Source organism: Rhinoraja longicauda, chromosome 25 (genome assembly GCF_053455715.1).
Source record: "Rhinoraja longicauda isolate Sanriku21f chromosome 25, sRhiLon1.1, whole genome shotgun sequence".
Lineage (NCBI taxonomy): Eukaryota > Metazoa > Chordata > Chondrichthyes > Rajiformes > Arhynchobatidae > Rhinoraja > Rhinoraja longicauda.
The window spans coordinates 29,858,712-29,878,501 of NC_135977.1; the positions used below are offsets into that span (position 1 = coordinate 29,858,712).

Genomic DNA, 19,790 nt, shown 5'->3' on the forward strand with positions numbered 1-19,790 from the left:
AAAAAGCCTTTGACCAAGTTGATAGGTCTTATCTTTTCACAGCGCTGGGAAAATTCCAATTAGGCGAAAACTTTATCTTATGGCTGAAGCTTTTATATGGGAACCCAAATACCAGAATATTAACCAATCAAACCCTCTCATCTAAATGTTGCTTATTCAGGGGTATTAGACAAGGATGTGCTCTCCCCGATGCTATTCACATTAGCCATAGAACCACTCGCTGAGAGCATCAGGTCCCACCCAGGCATATACGGATACAAGACTAAACATACTACGAACAAAATCTCCCTCTATGCAAATGATGTACTATTATACATCACTAACCCCCGAACTAGTATCCCAAATTTACTATCCATTATAGACCAATGCGGCATCTTCGCTGAATAAAGAATTAATTGAAATAAAAGCGAAATTATGTCAATAAACGAACAAGATGTTACCCGGCTCCAACAGTTCCCTTTTAGAATTGTTACCGATAAATTCAGATATCTTGGAGTTTACGTTACCAGAAAATATTCCCTCCTGTTTAAAACAAATTTCCCTCCATTAATTACAAAACTTCATACTTGTATTCAATTTTGGAAAACTGCCTATTTCCCTCCTTGGCAGATTGAATGCCTTAAAGATGATTTTTCTCCTGCAGCTTTTATATTTATTTCAGACACAACCGATATATCTTCCTAAATCTTTTTTTAATTTTTTTTTAATTGATTCCATTGTTACTAACTTTATATGGGACTACAAAAGTCACCGAATACATAAACGATACATGTGCACACCAAAAGAGAATGGAGGACTAGCTTTACCTAATTTTCTTTCTTACTACTGAGCAACGAATATTAAAACCATAATCTTCTGGTTGGATGATTCATACCAACAGGCCAATTGGCTATACTTGATGGAGTACCTGGGCAATCATTAGATTCCAAAATAAGAGCGTTGAAAAAAATCGGGTCAATGAAGTTACATGGAACAAGAAAAACTAACAGTTCAAGTCAAGTCAAGTAAAGTCAATTTTATTTGTATAGCACATTTAAAAACAACCCACGTTGACCAAAGTGCTGCACATCTGATTAGGAAAAAAAAGAAACATACAGTGGCAGGCAGCCAAACACAACGGCGCGGCCATCTTGAACAAAATGTTTAACTAAAGCAGAATGGAAAGTGTCTTGGAATATTTAGGGCTGATGTTGAAAGATGAAGTCTGGAACAGTTAGATTCTGTGAGTGTGTGAGATAAGAGTGCGCTGTCAGGAGATATTATAAATGGACACAGTTGGTGTCCACAGTTTGGAGGCTGTGCTGACACAGTTCAGATTGTATGAATCTTGTTATGGCTTGCAAAAGATCACCAATTTCAGTAATCAAATGAAAGAATGGTCACAAGATATTGAAGATTATTATGGATATAAATCTGGTAAGTGGAGTTACATTGCACATCAGTTTTTACCACGAGCCAGTATTCAATTATCATACGCACTGGGAACTGAACAATGGCATTCTTACTTGCTGCAACCTTATTGGCACATTAACACAATAACAAATAAATACACAATAAGAAATAATGCAAAAACTATCAATGATACTAAGAAATGCGAGAACAATAGTGCAAACTTAAGTACATAATACAATATAAACAAAGTCCATAGTAAATCGTTATCGCGGTAAGGTTGTGCAGAGTGGTTCAAAAGCTTGATGGTTGATGGGAAAAACCCATTCTTGAACCTGGAGGTTACAGGTCTCAGGCTCCCGTACCACCATCTCGATGGCAGCAGCAAAATGAGAACGGTGCCAGGCCGGGTCGTTTTTATGGTATGCTGCCTATTTGAGCCAGCGCTTCCACCAGATCCCTTAGATTGTGGGGAGGTTACACCGTGATGGACCCAGCAAAGTTCACCACTTTCAGCAGCCTCTGACACTCTTGGGCGTTTGAGTTACCAAATCAGGCCGTGAATTAACCAGTCAGTATGCTCTCTATCATGCACCTGTAGGTTTGATCGAGCATTCGGTGACCTGTGGAATCTTCTCAATTTTGTGATAAGGAGCTTTCTTTGCGATTACATCAATGTGCTGGACCCAGGGCAGATCGTCGGAGATATGCACACCCGGGAACATGAAGCTGTTGACTCTCCTCAATACTGTCCAAGTGAATACAGTTGAATGGATCCTTGGATTTCCCTTCCTGCTGATCAATCAACAATCAGCTCCTTAGTCTTGCCAACGCTGAGAGCAAATTTGATGTTCTGGCACCATTTAGATTGTCCTGTACTCTAACTCATTGTTACCCGTTATTCATCAAAGAACAGTGGTATTGCCAGCAAATTTAAACATGGCATTGGAGCTGTGTCTAGCTGCAGTCTTGTGCATAGACAGAGTAGAACAGGAGACTGAGCGTGCAGTATTGACGAGCCCGTGTTGATAAGAGGAGGAAGTTTTGTTACCAATTTGTATTGGTTGTTGTCTGCCAATGAGGAAGTCAAGGATTCCATTGCAAAGGGACAAACAAAGACCCCGTGCCCAGAGTTTGATAGTAAGTTTGGAGAGGATATTGAACGCCAAGCTATACATCGTCTTATTGTCCAAGTGGTACAGTGCAGAATGAAGAGCCAGCGAGATCGCATCCACTGTCGATTTGTTGTGGTGGTAGGCATATTATAGTGGATCTGTGTCCTCACTATAACCTTATCATAATGGAAGATAGACACAAAATGCTGGACTAACTCAGCGGGACAGGCAGCATCTCTAGATAGAGAGGAATGGGTGACGTTTCGGGTCAAGATCCTTTTTCAGACTAAACCGGGGAGAGGGAGATACAAAGATAAAAAAATGATTCCCCTGATTTAGTCTGGAGGGTCTCGACCCAAAACGTCACCCATTTCTTCTATCGAGAGATGCTGCCCGTCTCGCTGAGTTACTCCAGCATTTTGTGTTTATCTTCTGTTTAAACCAGCATCTGCAGTTCCTTCCTACAACTTATCATAATGGATACGACTGCCACAGGTTGGCAGTCATTGAGGCAGGTCACACTGCTCTTCTTGTGCGCTGTATATTATGGATGTCATTTTGAAATGGGCGAGGACCCTGGACCATAGTACTGAGCGGTTCAAAATGACTGAAACTCTAGGCAATTGGTTCGCACACGTTTTAAGAATGTGACATGCAAAAGATGCAGCAGACCTTAAGGGCTGAGATCTCATCACTTGAAAAGTACTATCCGTATGTCCAAACTGTGTTAACTTTATACAAGACAAAATGCTGAAGTAACTCAGCGAAATTTAATGCCACATTAAATTTATGTAAATTGAACACACATTCTATCACGCAAATTGTGTTAACCTTCTCAAAGGAATACTTCCAGTGCTTGGCTGATTGACAGACTGTTTTACAAAATTTAAGTGCATAACAGTCAACACTAAAATGGATGCTATTATACAATACTTTTAACATCGTTTCAGATGCCCGTAAAAGAGTTATAACCAATTTAAGTGTAGTTAAGCATTGTTAAAATGGAGAAAGTACACACATGGTGAACGTCATCTCTAACATTGATTTCAATTATGTGTAAGGTAGACACAAAATGCTGGAGAGAAGGAATGGGTGACATTTCGGGTCGAGACCCTTCTTCAGACTCTCGTTTCGGGTCGAGACCCTTTTTCAGTTATGTGTGGTGGGTTACGGTGCTATTTTAATCTCCCAGGGGATTATAGGAATGTCCTAAAGCATTGCACAACTTCAGTACTTTTCAGACATGATAAGAAATGCTGCAACTAAATTGCACAGGTTGCACTGTGCAACATAACGGCTGGTACGAATAAGGAAGAGAGAGCGAGTTCAGCGAAAGGGTTTGGACTTCAGCGAGCAGAAGCACAGCTAACCCCACTGTTTTAAGGTGAGCTTCGCCTTACACATTCTGAGAATAATTCAAGCATAGCAACATATATTCAATTTAACCAAGTAAAATTTGGAGCTTTCTGGCAAAATTTGAACAAGCAGCAGCAAACATTTACCAGTACCAAAGGCCTGTACCAACTCCAGTATAAGAAACCTTATTTGAACATAATGTTCTAAAATGGCTATTGTAACAAATTGAGAGACTTTAGAAATTCTTGCAAAGAAACAGCATTTGATCCAAATGATTGACAATGGCACAACAGTCAGCACGGCTGCCTTGCAGTTCTGCGACTCGGGTGTAGGTTAATGGCACACAAATCAAAGGGACATTGAAGGGCATGTTTCAGAGAATGAATTGCTAAAATACAGGAAAATAAAAAGATGGGATGATATGACTGATGAGTTTATTCTGCTGGGAGTTGGCATGGCAAAATGCCCCCCCTTTCTGTATCACTATAAATATGATATACACTCAGATTATGCAACAATCCATTCTACTTCATCTAACCACAACACACTATTCCTATCTTCCCTATCCAGATTTCTCCAAATTCCATCTGTACTAGTCACTGCAAATAACCACTTTCTAAATAACCACATCAACAAACTATTCCTATCTTCCCTATCCAGATTTCTCCAAATTCTATCTGTACTAGTCACTGCAAATAACCAGTTTCTAAAGGAGGGAAGAAATTTACCCTTTACTTCTTACAACGTATTAGCGACTATCTGTAGAAAGCCTTCAAAAGAGGGTCAAGGCTGATTCACTTTCCAGACCACTTGATGTCTGCTGGTGCTGTTATAAATAGGCTTCTAATTTTAGACAGCCCCACAAGTGGAAATCTCTTGATGTCGATCTTAAGCATCAATTTTCAAACCCACTATTACAGTGATGGAACAATATTCAGAAATTTGTCAAGGAATATCAATCATAAGAGTAATCTCATGAGATGCAAATCATGGTGCAGTGCTCCAGTCTTTGTCTATCTCAGTCGATGATAAGCATAGAGAATGCACACAAAGATTGTTACTTTTGTTTTACCATCGGCATCATGTGATTATCACACAGGCTGGAAATCACGTGGAGGCCATTCGCCACTTTTGATGGGAGAAGTAAATAAAGAGTTGCAACAGCAGTTTGTTTTTTTTTGGAAGAATCACATGATTTAGATGAATAGCAAAATAATTAAATGACAAAAAATTTGAGGAAACTTGGCCCAAAATATCTGCATTACCACCATATTTAGAAATAAATGCAAAATCTGTGTTTGAAAAGTCAAATATTGTAATTGTTGTGTCTACACTAATTGCCTTCTATGATTACTTTGGTACTGAATTGCAAGCAAATTTAAATTCCCGTTTGAAAATTCAGCTTCAACAAATTGTGTGTGCAAAAAAAAACACATTCAAATTATCACCCAGACTGAAAGAATTCAATTAAATAAATGCATTCTTTGGGATAATATGCAGTGAGAAACAATTAAAATCATCAAAAATATAAACACAACCCAACACGGTGGCGCAGCGGTAGAGTTGCTGCTTTACAGCGAATGCAGCGCCGGAGACTCAGGTTCGATCCTGACTACGGGTGCTGCACTGTAAGGAGTTCTCCCCGTGACCTGCGTGGGTTTACTCCGAGATCTTCGGTTTCCTCCCACACTCCAAAGACGTACAGGTTTGTAGGTTAATTGGCTGGGTAAATATAAAAATTGTCCCTAGTGGGTGTAGGATAGTGTTAATGTACGGGGATCACTGGGCGGCACGGACTTGGAGGGCCGAAAAGGCGTGTTTCCGGCTGTATATATATGATATGATAATACAATTCTAAGTAAGGAAATGAACTGACACATTCAAATTTAATTACTATTTTATATCAATGTGTTATACTGGGGCTATGCACTTACACAAGCTTATCCACTCATCACAACTGGCACGAGTTAATCAAACTGTTTACTGAATACAGAGGTGGCTGTGGTTGACCTGAAATTTCAAATTCAAACCTTGTAGCCGGCAAAAAAGAACAAACACCATTTTAACCTCTCCAGGTTTTGTCACATTTTAGACAGATATAATAATTAATAAGAGCTGCAATGGAATAAAGAGTACTTGCTAAATCAAAGTGGACAAAGATAAAAACTCAAATAGGAGGAAACTGCAGGTCTTGAACACTAAGACGGGGGCTGGCCAAAGCTAGAATTGATCCAACTAACACGGGAGGAAATAGGGAAGGATACCAGCTTAACTATTTATAATTGAAAAATGCAAATGAGGATGTGGACACAGAATGAAACACCAGCATAAACATGTGCGGGACACAGCAGAAATGAAGAGGAGGCATCAAAGCCTATTTCAAATGAAATTTATCAACAAAGCAACCAGTCCTTTCAATAAATGCAAATATTCGTTCAACATTGTAAAAGCAAAGATTTCTAACAAACATTTTGTTTTAAAGGGGTGATTATTCATGGTGGCTTGTGAACAAAGAAATCTCAAAAGGTTACTTTGTCACAGTATTAAAATTGTCAATGCCATTTCACATGCAAATTCACCAGTGTGCATGCCCAGACCATAACATGAGCGACTTTTACTGCTTTTAACTCAATACCAAAGCATATGGCACAAATCTAAACAGTGACAACATTTGGAGAAATGGCAAAGTTGCAGCTAAAGGCCAGTATTAAACAGCACACAATCTGTCAGTGAAAGCTGCGATCATTTCCTGGAATCAGACCTAAATTGCTATTTAAGAAAACAAATAGCTGGAGGAATTCAGCAGATCAAGCTGCATTTCAAGATGTAAAGGTTGGTTCACATTTGGGGGAGAGACCTTGCATTATGACTGAGCGTAGAAGTAATATAGCTGGTAATAAAAGAGTTCAGAGGAAGGGGTGCACAGGAGATGGTTGGTGATAGGTGGAACTAGGTGAGATGGGAAAGATAGGTGGATAGAACCAGGTGGGGGAAGGGAGAGTCTGGAGACAGAGGCTGGAGGGCCATAGTCAGCGCTAGAGAGGCCCTTCAGCCCAAAACAAAAATCCAACCAAGTTGCGTAAACAAACTGGATCCACTTACCTTGACCTGGCCCATATCCCTCCAAATCGTTTCTATCTATATACCTATCTTTTATAAATGTCATCGCTGAAGAAGGGTCTCAACCCGAAACGTCACCCATTCCTTCTCTCCAGAGATGCTGCCTGTCCCACTGAGTTACTCCAGCATTTTGTGTCTACCTTATGAATGTCATAATTGTATCCACCTCCACAACTTCCTCTAGTAGCTCATAACACACACTACCCTCTGTGAAGTTCCTACGCAAGTCCCTTTCAAGTCTTTCCTCTCACCTTAAACCCTGCTCTCTACTTTTAAACTCCTTAATCCTGTGGAAAATCAGTGGATCACCACCTTAAAAACGTCCCTCAGGATTTTATAAACCTTTGTAAAGACACCCCTCAGCCTCCTATACTCCAGAGAAAGACTCCCAGCCAATCCAACTTCCTTATAACCCAAATCCTCCAGACCTGGTAACATACTCTTAAATTTTGCTTGCACCATTTCCAGTTTAATAGCAAGGCAAGTAAAAATGTACACAGTACTTGAAATATGGCCTAACCAATGTCTTGTACAGTTGTAATATGACCCCACTCTTGCACCTGATATCCTGACTGATGAAAGTGATAACTAGAAACATATGGGGGGGAGGGGAAGAGAGAGGCCAGATGAAGCCAGGATATAAGTGATAAGGTAGAGACAGAGCCTGGAAAGTAATGTGGAACCAGATAAGGGATGGATGATGGGCAAATGGACAGTTTTTAATTCCAGATTCCAGCATCTGCAGTCTCAATTTACCAGATTACCACGATCAGGAATACACAAATCAGGTAGTCCATCAGATTAAATGACCCAAAATTTTCCATCAATGCAACTACACAATATTTGTGTATCATTTTGGATCATTTAATCTGGAGAAAAGGAACAGTGTGTGACCAAAACTGCACAGAATACTCCAAGCACGTCCTCGCCAATATCTTGCACAGCTGTACCGTAATGTCCCTGCTTTTAGGATCAACTCCCTGACTGAAGGCCAGTATGGCCTTCACCACACTATCTACCTGCAAATGGCATTTTCAGGGAACTATATACAGACACCTTGCATTTTAATCGCGTTTGATTTATGTGTTTTTGAAATAATGCACTTGTTCCTTTAACACTAAAACTCTATTTACGCTCTGATATTTTTGGCATAACGAACTCTATAATGTTTGGGATAAAGACCCATCATTTATTTATTTGCTTCCGTATTCCACAATTTGAGATTTGTAATAGAAAAAAAATCATGTGGTTAAAGTGCACATTGTCAGGTTTTAATAAAGGCCATTTTAATATATTTTGGTTTCATCATATTGGATATGGGCGGCACGGTAGCGCAGCGGTAGAGTTGCTGCTTTACAGCGAATGCAGCGCCGGAGACGCAGGTTCGATCCTGACTACGGGTGCTGCACTGTAAGGAGTTTGTACGTTCTCCCCGTGACCTGCGTGGGTTTACTCCGAGATCTTCGGTTTCCTCCCACACTCCAAAGACGTACAGGTATGTAGGTTAATTGGCTGGGTAAATGTAAAAAAAAAAATTGTCCCTAGTGGGTGTAGGATAGTGTTAATGTACGGGGATTACTGGGCGGCACGGACTTGGAGGGCCGAAAAGGCCTGTTTCCGGCTGTATGTATATGATATGATATCCAACAATGACCCACGGCGGGTATGGCAAGGCATCCAGCACATCACCAACTACAAGACCAGCAACCGCACGACTGCCGACGGCGACGCCTCGCTGGCAGAGGAACTTAACTGTTTCTTTGCTCGTTTCGAGGTGAAAGCCACAGTGGCAGACATAACACCCTCTCCAGCACCTGACAGCAACACCTTCACTGTGCAGGAGTATGATGTTAAGCGCGTGCTCAGAGCAGTGAATCCCAGGAAAGCTGCAGGCCCCGATGGTGTGACGGGCAGAGTGCTGAGGGAATGTGCAGACCAATTATCTGAGGTCTTCACAAAAATCTTCAACCTGTCCCTTTTAAAATCCACCATCCCTCCCTGCCTGAAGACCGCCATAATCATCCCACTGCCGAAAAAGTCTGTCATCAGCGGTCTTAACGACTACCGTCCGGTAGCACTCACACCGGTCATCACAAAGTGCTTCGAGAGACTGGTCCTGCAGCACATCAAAGCCAGCCTCCCACCCACCTTCGACCCACACCAGTTTGCCTACAGAGCAAATAGGTCTACAGGGGATGCCATCGACACTGCTCTTCACACTGCACTGACCCACCTTGAACACCAGGGGAGCTATGTGAGGATGCTCTTCCTCGACTTCAGCTCTGCCTTTAACACGGTCATCCCGAGCAGACTGGTCACCAAACTTTCCGACCTTGGATTTTCCCAAACCATCTGCCAATGGATCAAGGACTTCCTGACCAACCGCCCCCAGACCGTCAAAATAGGCCCTCACCTCTCCTCCACCATTACACTGAGCACCGGCTCACCACAGGGCTGTGTGTTGAGCCCCATCCTTTACTCCCTCTACACTCACGACTGCGCCCCCACCCATCCCACCAACACCATCATCAAGTTCGCGGATGACACGACTGTGGTTGGACTCATCTCAGAAGGAGATGAGACAGCCTATAGGGATGAAATCCAAAGGCTGGCAGCATGGTGTTCAGTGAACAATCTGGTCCTGAACTCCTCCAAAACAAAGGAACTTATAATTGACTTTAGAAAAACCAGTGGAGATTACGACCCACTCTACATCAATGGGGTCTGTGTGGAAAGGGTACCAGCTTTCAGGTTCCTGGGTACGCACATCGCAGAGGATCTTACCTGGTCTACCAACACCATCACCACAGTAAAGAAGGCACAGCAGAGACTCCACTTCCTGAGGATCCTCAGGAAAACCAACCTGCAGGAGAAGCTCATGTTGTCCTTCTATCGCTGCTCCATCGAGAGTGTGCTGGCATACTGTATAACCACATGGTATGCCAGCTGCTCAGAAAAGGACAGGAAGGCCCTTCAGAGGGTCATCACGACGGCCCAGAAGATCATCGGCTGCTCACTGCCCTCCCTGGAGCACCTGTTCAGCCTACGCTGCCTCAGTAGAGCAGGCAAAATAATAAAAGATCCATCCCACCCCGGCCACCGTCTGTTTGTTCATCTGCCCTCTGGTCGACGTTTCAGGTCGATCAAATCCCGAACAAACAGACTTAAGAACAGTTTTTACCCCAGGGCCATACGAGAACTGAACACTACCTTTGCACTAGGCAACACCGTTAAAAAATCTTGTACTTAATATAATTGTATTTAATTGTATTTATGTATTTATTTGTTTTTGCATTTATTGCATATATGTTTGTACGCACCGTCAGGATTGGCTATTTTTTAATTTCGTTGTACTCGTTGCAATGACAATAAATGAATATTATTATTATTATTATCATGTAGAAATTACAGCAGTGTTTATACATTGTCCCCCCACTTCAGGGCACCATAATGTTTGGGAGACAGCAATGTCATGTAAATGAAAGTAGTCATGTTTAGTATTTTGTTGTATATCCTTTGCATGCAATGACTGCTTGAAGTCTGCGATTCATGGACATCACCAGCTGCTGGGTGTCTTCTCTGGTGATGCTCTGCCAGGCCTGTATTGCAGCCATCTTTAGCTTATGCTTGTTTTGGGGGCTAGTCCCTTTCAGTTTTCTCTTCAGCATACAAAAGGCATGCTCAATTGGGTTCAGATCGGATGATTGACTTGGCCACTCAAGAATTGACCACTTTTTAGCTTTGATAAACTCCTTTGTTGCTTCAGCAGTATGTTTGGGATCATTGTCTTGGTGCAGAATGAACCGCCAGCCAATGCGTTTTGAGGCATTTGTTTGAACTTGAACAGATGGGATGTGTCTGTACACTTCAGAATTCATTATGCTACTACCATCAGCAGTTGTATCATCAATGAAGTTAAGTGACCCAGTACCTTCAGCAGCCATATATGCAAAATGGGGAGCTGAAGTGAACTGTAATGAAAAACAATCTGATTTACACCACTCGATAAGACCCCCACCACTGTGTTTCACAGATGAGGTGGTATGCTTTGGATCTTGGGCAGTTCCTTCTCTCCTGCATACTTTGCTCTTACCATCACCCTGATATAAGTTCATCTTCGTCTAATCTATCCACAAGGCCTTTTTCCAGAACTGTGGTTGCCCTTTTAAGTACTTCTTGTCAAACTGTAACCCAACCATCCTATTTTTGCAGCTAAACAGTGGTTTGCATCTTGCAGTGTAGCCTCTGTATTTCTGTTCATGAAGTCTTCTGCAGACAGTGGTCATTGACAAATCCACACCTGACTCCTGAAGAGTGTTTCTGATCTGTCGGACAGGTGTTTGGGGATTTCGCATTATTATAGAGAGAATTCTTCTGTCATCAGCTGTGGAGGTCTTCCTTGACCTGCCAGTTCCTTTGCGATTAATAAGCTCACCAGTGCTCTCTTTCTTCTCAATGAAGTTCCAAACAGTTGATGTTGGTAAGCCTAAGGTTTGGCTGATGTCTATAACAGTTTTATTCTTGTTTCTCAGTCTCATAATGGCTTCTTTGACTTTCATTGACACAACTTTGGTCCTCATGTTGATAAACAGCAATAAAAGTTTCCAAAGGTGATGGAAAGACTGGAGGAAAGACTGGGTGCTGAGAGCTCTCTTATGCCTGCATTAAGGAGGCAATTAAACACACCTGAGCAATTACAAACGCCTGTGAAGCCATGTGTCCCAAACATTGTGGTGCCCTGAAATGGGGGGACTGTGTATAAACACAGCTGTAATTTCTACATAGTGAAACCAAAATGTATAAAAATACCCTTTAATAAAATCTGACAATGTGCACTTTAACCACGTGATATTTTTCTATTACAAATCTCAACTTGTGGAGTGCAGAGGCAAATAAATAAATGATGGGTCTTTGTCCCAAACATTATGGAGGGCACTGTACATATTTGGAGGTGTTTCTAATGTCAATAAATGCAAAATGGGGAGTTGAAGTGAACTGTAATGAAAAACAATCTGATTTACACCACTCGATATGATGGACATGTATTATGACAGATAGCAACAGTAAATGCACATTACTGGTCCAAAGGCTTTCTTAAATTGCAAAAAGTGTACAGAACAATACTCTGACCAATGAATCTGTTGATAAAGTTGAGCACTTCTTTAAGTTTTTACCTACCCATTGATAGCCGAATGAGATTTTAATTTTGTTTACTTTTGAGGTACAGAAAAGATGAATTTTGATAGAATTAAAAGGCTTTGTTAATAACTCCAAAATTCCTGTGGCTTATATCTCTACGCCTAAATTATATGCACAAGGCTTGGTAGAGTTTTTTCAAGAACTCTGACTGCTTTAATAAAAGTATTTTATGCCTGTAAAATATAACAATATTGTGAAAAAGCTAAAGGCCAAACATCCTTGTGAAATGTTTTCTGAATATTACACATATCTGCCCACTTAATACAAATTATCACAATCAGGTATACAAATTCACACCACCTAGTATACGAATAGATACTAGATAATCACACAATCGTTACCACTCATCTTTCGGTAAAATTTCAGTTCAATATTAGTTTTTAAAGTATTCATGTTGCCTTACCTTTCTAATAAATTATGAATGGCTTTAAAGAGCAGTGTTCGGCATTCATACGTGAGCCCATTTTCCCACAGACCGGCATCCACCACTGTAATAAAAGAAAACCATGTTGTGAATAATAAAGCAGCTCTAAGGTTTTAAATAACTGTTGACAATAACAAATGAATAACTGCAGATGCTGGAAATCAAATATTAAATTAGAAATGCTGGAAACTCTCACGTCAGGCAATATCTGCAGAAATGTCGAGAAAAAATATTTCACATCAAAGACCCTAATATTCTGATGAAAGGTCTTTGACGTGAAGCCTTACTTCTGTTTCTGTTCAGTGTTTCCAGCATGTTCCATTTTGAGTTTTGTGCACAACATTCAACCAAGATAATTAAGGAACTGTATTCACTCAACCTGGAATGGATTAGCTCCCTGAATAGTTGCAGAATTCAAAATGCTAAGAAAATGTGCCAAATAATGCATCACAGAGCATACCAATTCATTTGAGATTAGCACAATCACGGTTTAAAATCAATAAGTGATACTGAGTTACAGACTACAGTTTACAAAGGGTTCTGCAGATGAATTAGGAAATGTTTAAAATCAGTCATGTGCATTTACTATCTAGTCCATCAAATCTTCCTCATGGAATATAGTTTATTCCAGTTGCTGATTCTTTCCAGATATCCCAGAAATATTTTCTCTTTAAATTCCCCGCTGAAAGATCGGCTGGGTCTTGAGAATGACTTAAAATCTGCTCCCTCTCGGCATCAATCTTGCACAATTTTCCAACTGTAAATTGTTACTCGAGTAACCATTACTCATGTGTATTAATGACTTGGGCTAGGGTCTTGATTTGAACATTTAAAACTTCATATCTAAACTCATGGAGTCTGGAGTCAGCACCCCCCTCTCCAACTGAATCCTCGACTTCCTGACCAACAGACACAATAAGTGAGGTGGTAAATCATCCTCTGCAATCACACTCAACACTGATGCCCCGCAAGAGTGAGCTCTCAGCCCCCTTCTATGCTCCTTATACACTTACGACGAGGCAGCCAAATATCAATCCAACTCAATTTACAAGTTTGCAAACCTTCAGGTTCAGGGACAGTTCCTTCCCAGCTGCTATCAGCCAACTTAATGGTCTGCGCATCAGCAAGAGTTTGGTCCTACTCTCCCATCATCCTCATTGGAGACCTTTGAACCATCTTTAATCGGACTTCGTTTTGCACTAAACGTTGTATCCTTTATCTGTGCATTGTGGATGGCTTGACTGCAATCATGTAGTCTTTTCTTTTCCTGGATAGCACGCAACAAGCGCTTTTCACTCTACCTCAGTACACGTGAAAATAATAAACTAAACTAAAAGAAAACCAATGTAGTTATCACAAATGAAAATAAATGCTGAATGAACACAGCAGATCAGGTAGCTTCTGTAGTGACAAAGGAATGGTTGCAATTTTGGATTGAGTGCTTACATCACGACTAGGATTTACGTCCCTTCACCTTCACAAATGGTGCCGGAGCCGCTGAGTTACTCCAGCAGTTTTTTTGCTCTACATCACAGCATCTCAAGTCTACTGCATCTCCACTTCAGCGATCACTAAACTGTCTGCATTGACTTCAAAAGGACCAGAGACGCGAGTGAAGTTCACCACAGTTATTTGCGAGCTACTTTATTATGGCAACAATATATAATCTAAAAACATAGATTACTAACAAAATGGAAATACAGCAACAGAGAGGGCAACCACTAAGAAACCAGTCTTTTTAACGAGGCCATTACTTTGCAAGAAAGTTCTACTGTATATTTATAAAACACTGATTGTAATATGGCTGCTTTATTATTTATTCTCTACCATTAACTTCATTCCCTAACCAACAATTTAATTTGTCTCCCAAGCAACCATCTAAAGATGAAACAGGCTGATGACCCCAAGATAAGTTGCAAGTTACGTTTACATTGTGAGCCTGATTCCATATCAGCCCAGCTGCCAAAACCTACACCCTGACATTGATCCCCTGTGGACTTTTACTATTACAGGGTACTCCCCAGAATTCAGGATCCCACTCTACACCTATCTGACCTCCTTCATTCTAGTCATGAAAAATGGACTTTCCACCCTAAATTCTGCTACAGCGATCATAACTTGCAATGTCTTATTCTTCCGCACACTCATTCCTCACCTGTGCTCTCAATCTCCAATCTCATTCTTATTTTCAAATCCCTCCATGGCCTTGTCTTTCTCCATATCTAAAGCTTCTCAGCACAAAATTCGGGTACATGCCCTCCTCCAATACTGGTGTCTACTTCATCCATGAATTCAATGGATCCTTTTGTGGACAAATCAATGGAAACTGGGCCTTGGGCTGCCATAGTTGTTGGCACAAGGCATTTTCATTGAACTAACAATGAACAGCAGATAGTAGTTTGTACAATGCAGGTGTGAACCTCTTCCTCAGTTGGTAGACTGGCACTTTAACAACATGATAATTATTCAAGAAAATGTGAGCTTATACACACTACTCACAAAGCCTTTCAGTCAGTTAATGTTTCAGAACTATGATGGCATATCATTGAGCTGAAATGTCACTATTTTTCTCTTTGGTGCTGTCCAGGTCTGTTCACTGATGCTGCCTGACCCGCTGAGTTACTCCAGCATTTTGTGTTCACCTCACTCATATGCCTGGACTTGACTCTCATAGCAATCTATTTCAAACAATCAAAGGTAGAGTCTACTGGACAGAGGAAGAGATTCAAAGTTGTGCTCTGAGCAACGTTGCTTGGCATTGTTGTCAATGTTCTTGCAAAACGAAAGAACAGCATTATGGATGGCATTGAGACCTGTGCACAAACAGTGGAAGGACTGCATGACATTACAAACAAGCGTGCTTGCGCTCACCCACCTAAATAGTGGAAGACTCTGCAGATCCCATATACAGGGCTCAGTCAGTCTAGAATTGATAATATTGTAGAGGAAGTCAAGAGACTGTCTCAAGATAACATTGGCCAAGGGGAAACATGAGGATTATCAATTTCATGGTAGAAACACTGAACACACAGAGAAAATCTAAATGAAAGTAAAGGAATAGAAGCAATATATAATCAATATTGAGTAATTTTCAATCCATTCAGAGACTCGTACCACCAAACTTCTTTACAATTCTTAATTTAATCAGGGTCTAAAGCTGGATAACGTAAACCGTTTTGATTCTAATTTGCCTAGCTAAACTACAGCAACACGACACACATTCTTGAATTCCAGTGAATCAGAATAGCCTTTATTGTCATCCAAAAAACGTGCCTTTTGGACGAAATTCCGTTACACACAGTCCAACAATAAGAAGCAATAAAAACCCAGCAAAAAAACACACAATCACAAAACCAACACGAAACATAAAAGAAACATCCATCACAGTGAGTCTCCTCCAGTCACCTCCTCACTGTGATGAAAGGCCAGAATGTCTTTTCTCTTCCCCTGCCGTCTTCTCCCGCGGTCAGGCTGTTGAAGTTGCCACGTCGGGGCGGTCGGGGCTCCCGACATTGAAGCCCCCGCCGGGCAGAAAAAATCCCGCCGCATATTCCAGGCCACGCCGGACGGTGAAAGGTCCGCAGCGGGCCGACCCAAGCCCCGCGATTCGGGGCGGGCGAAGACGCCGCCGCTGCTGGAGCTCCCGAAGTCGGCCACCACCCAGGGACCTGCGAGCTACCGACGTCCACACGGCCCGCGGCCGAAGCCTCCGGAGGCGAGTCACAACCGCTCTCGCAGCGCCACCACAGCCTCCGAAGGCAGCCAGCTCCGCAGATGGTAAGTCCGGTCCGTGGGCTCTGCGAACCAGAGCCCCAGGTGGTCCCAGCCGGAGGCCGCCAGCTCCAGGTGTTTGGTCGATGGTAGGCCGCAGCGGGAACGGAGACACGGCCCAGAAAACAAAGGCCGCATCTCTGTTCGGAAGAGACAAATTTACAGCCCCTCCCCCCACATAGTACACAACCACAAAAAACACTACATCACATTTAAACACTACAATTAAGACAAAAAACAACAAAAAACACAAAAGACAAGCGGACTGCAGGTGAGCCGCAGCTGCTGCCCAGTGACGCCACTTCCTGAGTGCATCCAAAAATATTCTTACATTAATCGTGTTGTATCATAAATGCTCCCCAGACGTTGCAACAATAATACAAGATGGTGTTTGAAAGTTTGGGTGGATGTGGTGACTCTTCCAATATTTGTGCATGGGCTTCATGCGTTACTTCGATAGATACTTGAATACTTCATCACCACTCAGTGATCACACGCCAGAAGTTCCCAGGTGTCGATAAAGATATTGCATTTTCTCCCCCTCAAGCACTCCATGAACACCCTTGGTGCATTTTGAGTCCTCGAGAAGTTTCATGCTGTGACTGAGCTCATTTCAGAAGTCTGGTCATGTGGACAACCTACTGAACTAGTTGTGTGCGCTGCATATGTCAATGATGGGGATGTTCATCTGCAGAAGATTCTAATAATAGTTTGCCTATTCTGCCATTTGATTTGGAAACATTTACAAAGGCAGCCACGGCGGAGGCAGGGCAGGGAAGGGGACGTCTCCAGTGTTTTGAGATGCTCACTGGTTATACCTTGGGAGGATCGGGGTGAGTGAGGGAAGACTGCTATTTTGGTAGCAATGAGCATGTGGCAGATTTGAAGCCTTGGTTTTCAGAAGCGTTTTTCCTTCAGTCAGCTGACGGCTGTGCAGGTGTACCAAGGCAAATAGCAAACTGTCAGAGTCATAGAGTGATACAGTGTGGAAACAGGCCCTTTGGCCCAACTTGCCCACACCGGCCAACATGTCCCAGCTACACTAGTCCCACCTGCCTGCGCTCGGTCCATGTCTTTCCAAACCTGTCCCATCCATGTAAAAGATGGGATCTATGTAAACTGTCGTCGATATTTTTCAGTTCAATATTTTCCTTTGCGAGAAGTAATTCCCAAGATATGAAAAGTGAGCAATCTTTTCCAGGGGGTAACCTGGATCTTGATTACCAGTGAGCAGCATCGAGCTGCAGCTGCGAGCTGATAGTGGGCGTTAAGTCTGACAAATGTACGGGCTTTCCTCTTGTACATTGTGAAATAATCAACAGTAACTGGAAGTTCACAGGAACCTGTACACAGACCACAACCTATGTACTGGAAGTCTTTGGTTGAAGTTGGGATCAGCTTTATTCTGTTGTGGAAACAAAGGTTAAATAGTTTCCCACTCATCCTCCAGGGTTATTTGCTGATGGCAAGGTACAATATTACCGCAACTAACATTAAGAGGGATGGTTTGATGACACATTAGTAACGGGCCTGTAATGAACCCATTGCTTTGGACTATATCTTACATACCATTCCTTGTTGGACAATAATATCTGACAAGCGACAGGCGGCACGGTAGCGCAGCGGTAGAGTTGCTGCTTTACAGCGAATGCAGCGCCGGAGACACAGGTTCGATCCTGACTACGGGTGCTGCACTGTAAGGAGTTTGTACGTTCTCCCCGTGACCTGCGTGGGTTTTCTCCGAGATCTTCGGTTTCCTCCCACACTCCAAAGACGTACAGGTATGTAGGTTAATTGGCTGGGTAAATGTAAAAATTGTCCCTAGTGGGTGTAGGATAGTGTTAATGTACGGGGATCACTGGGCGGCACGGACTTGGAGGGCCGAAAAGGCCTGTTTCCGGCTGTAGATATATGATGATGATGATATGATATTTTAATAGGTCTTTCCATAATTGTTTAAGTTGGAGCTAAAGACTTTGTACAGGTTAATGTTTGTACAGGTTAGAGTATAGTAATTATGTTTTTAAAATGCATCGGTGTGTTGTGCAAAAAATTGCAAAAAGCAGGCAAATGAAATTAGATTAAATGTAGCTGGATACACGAGGAAACTGCTGATAAACAAGTGAGATGCAGAGCCATGGTTGCTCATATAATTGAAGGATATTATTCTTCAATAATGAAGTGTCCTATTATTAACTTTCAGTGCTTTTGAAAAACATTTGACAAGACAGCGAATAAGCGCCTGGTGACAGTGATAAATTTGGCAAAATAGGTGATAAATGCAAGTTAATGTGCATGAGAGAATGCATCTCCAAAAATAATGGGTATTAAGTTTACAAAGTTAAAGATGAGAAGAAAAACACCCAATGGTGAAAATAGATAACCATAGAAGCTGCAACTGCAACTGCATTTAACCGTTAAAGGTGAATCTTCTACGATCAAAAGGAAAATAATAAAATCATTGTATAAATCCAAAATAGATCAAGTTGGCAAAAGTTCTAGGTGTGCAAAATCAATAGATTGATTTTTTCAATAATTTCAACCACAGATAGATCCTGTGGAGTCTGCAATTGATTCAAAGCTCTGTTTTAATTGCTATGCTTTAATTCAAAGCGACAACCAGAAAGAGCTGAAGCAAAGTTGCAACAATATTCAATCAAGATCACTCAATGGCCAAAAACTGCTTACTAAATGTGGATTTACTTAATTAAAATCTAGAGTTGGAAAGTGTTTTGCAATGTGTCAAGCATCTAAAATCAGTTTTTTCACCACTGGTGTTGTCATTACTCCCGATGAATCAGAACAAGGGTTCAATGCCCATTCAAGATGTTTCAGCATTTAATCCTACATTTCAGCGAACCGCCAAGTTCAATACAAACAATTTTATCTTTCAGCAAAGGCAAATAAAAAATTACCACCCTCTCGGTAAACTACAGGAGATTTTACAGAACAAAACAGCAACGTTCTTTAATTAACAGATTTCCTAGCCATTTATTTAAAAAATCCTGTTAGATCTTGCTTTTTCTTCTGTGCAAGAAGGAACTGCAGATGCTCTGGAGGGGAGGAATGGGTGACGTTTCGGGTCGAGACCCTTCAAGGGTCTCGACCCGAAATGTCACCCATTCCTTCTCTCCAGAGATGCTGCCTGTCCCGCTGAGTTGCTCCAGCTTTGTGTCTATCTTGCTTTCTCTTATGTTCAATGCACAGGACACTGTTTTTAAAACATTTGTTCTGCTGACTCAAGATGTGTCTCTGACGTACTCGCTTTAAAACCACACTATTTAGCATGCATTAGTTCTCATTTCTCCAGTGAAGGTGCAGCTTTCACTTTTCTATGATGAGCTTAACCTGCTGCAACAAAAATCTGCTGCTGATCCAGTTGCACTTTTAATATGGGCAAGTTTTCTATTTAATAT

At 41.7% G+C, this 19,790-nt stretch overlaps 1 protein-coding gene across 3 annotated transcripts in view; it reads right to left on the reverse strand.

Moving 5' to 3' along the window:
- LOC144605997 (mediator of RNA polymerase II transcription subunit 13-like) overlaps positions 1–19,790 on the reverse strand; it is a 207,036-nt gene that overhangs the window by 104,081 nt on the left and 83,165 nt on the right. For all 3 annotated transcript variants that reach the window (XM_078421739.1, XM_078421740.1, XM_078421738.1), the window contains exon 3: positions 12,583–12,667. In XM_078421739.1, coding sequence (XP_078277865.1) covers positions 12,583–12,667 — 85 coding nt within the window. The remainder of the gene's footprint in view (positions 1–12,582; positions 12,668–19,790) is intronic.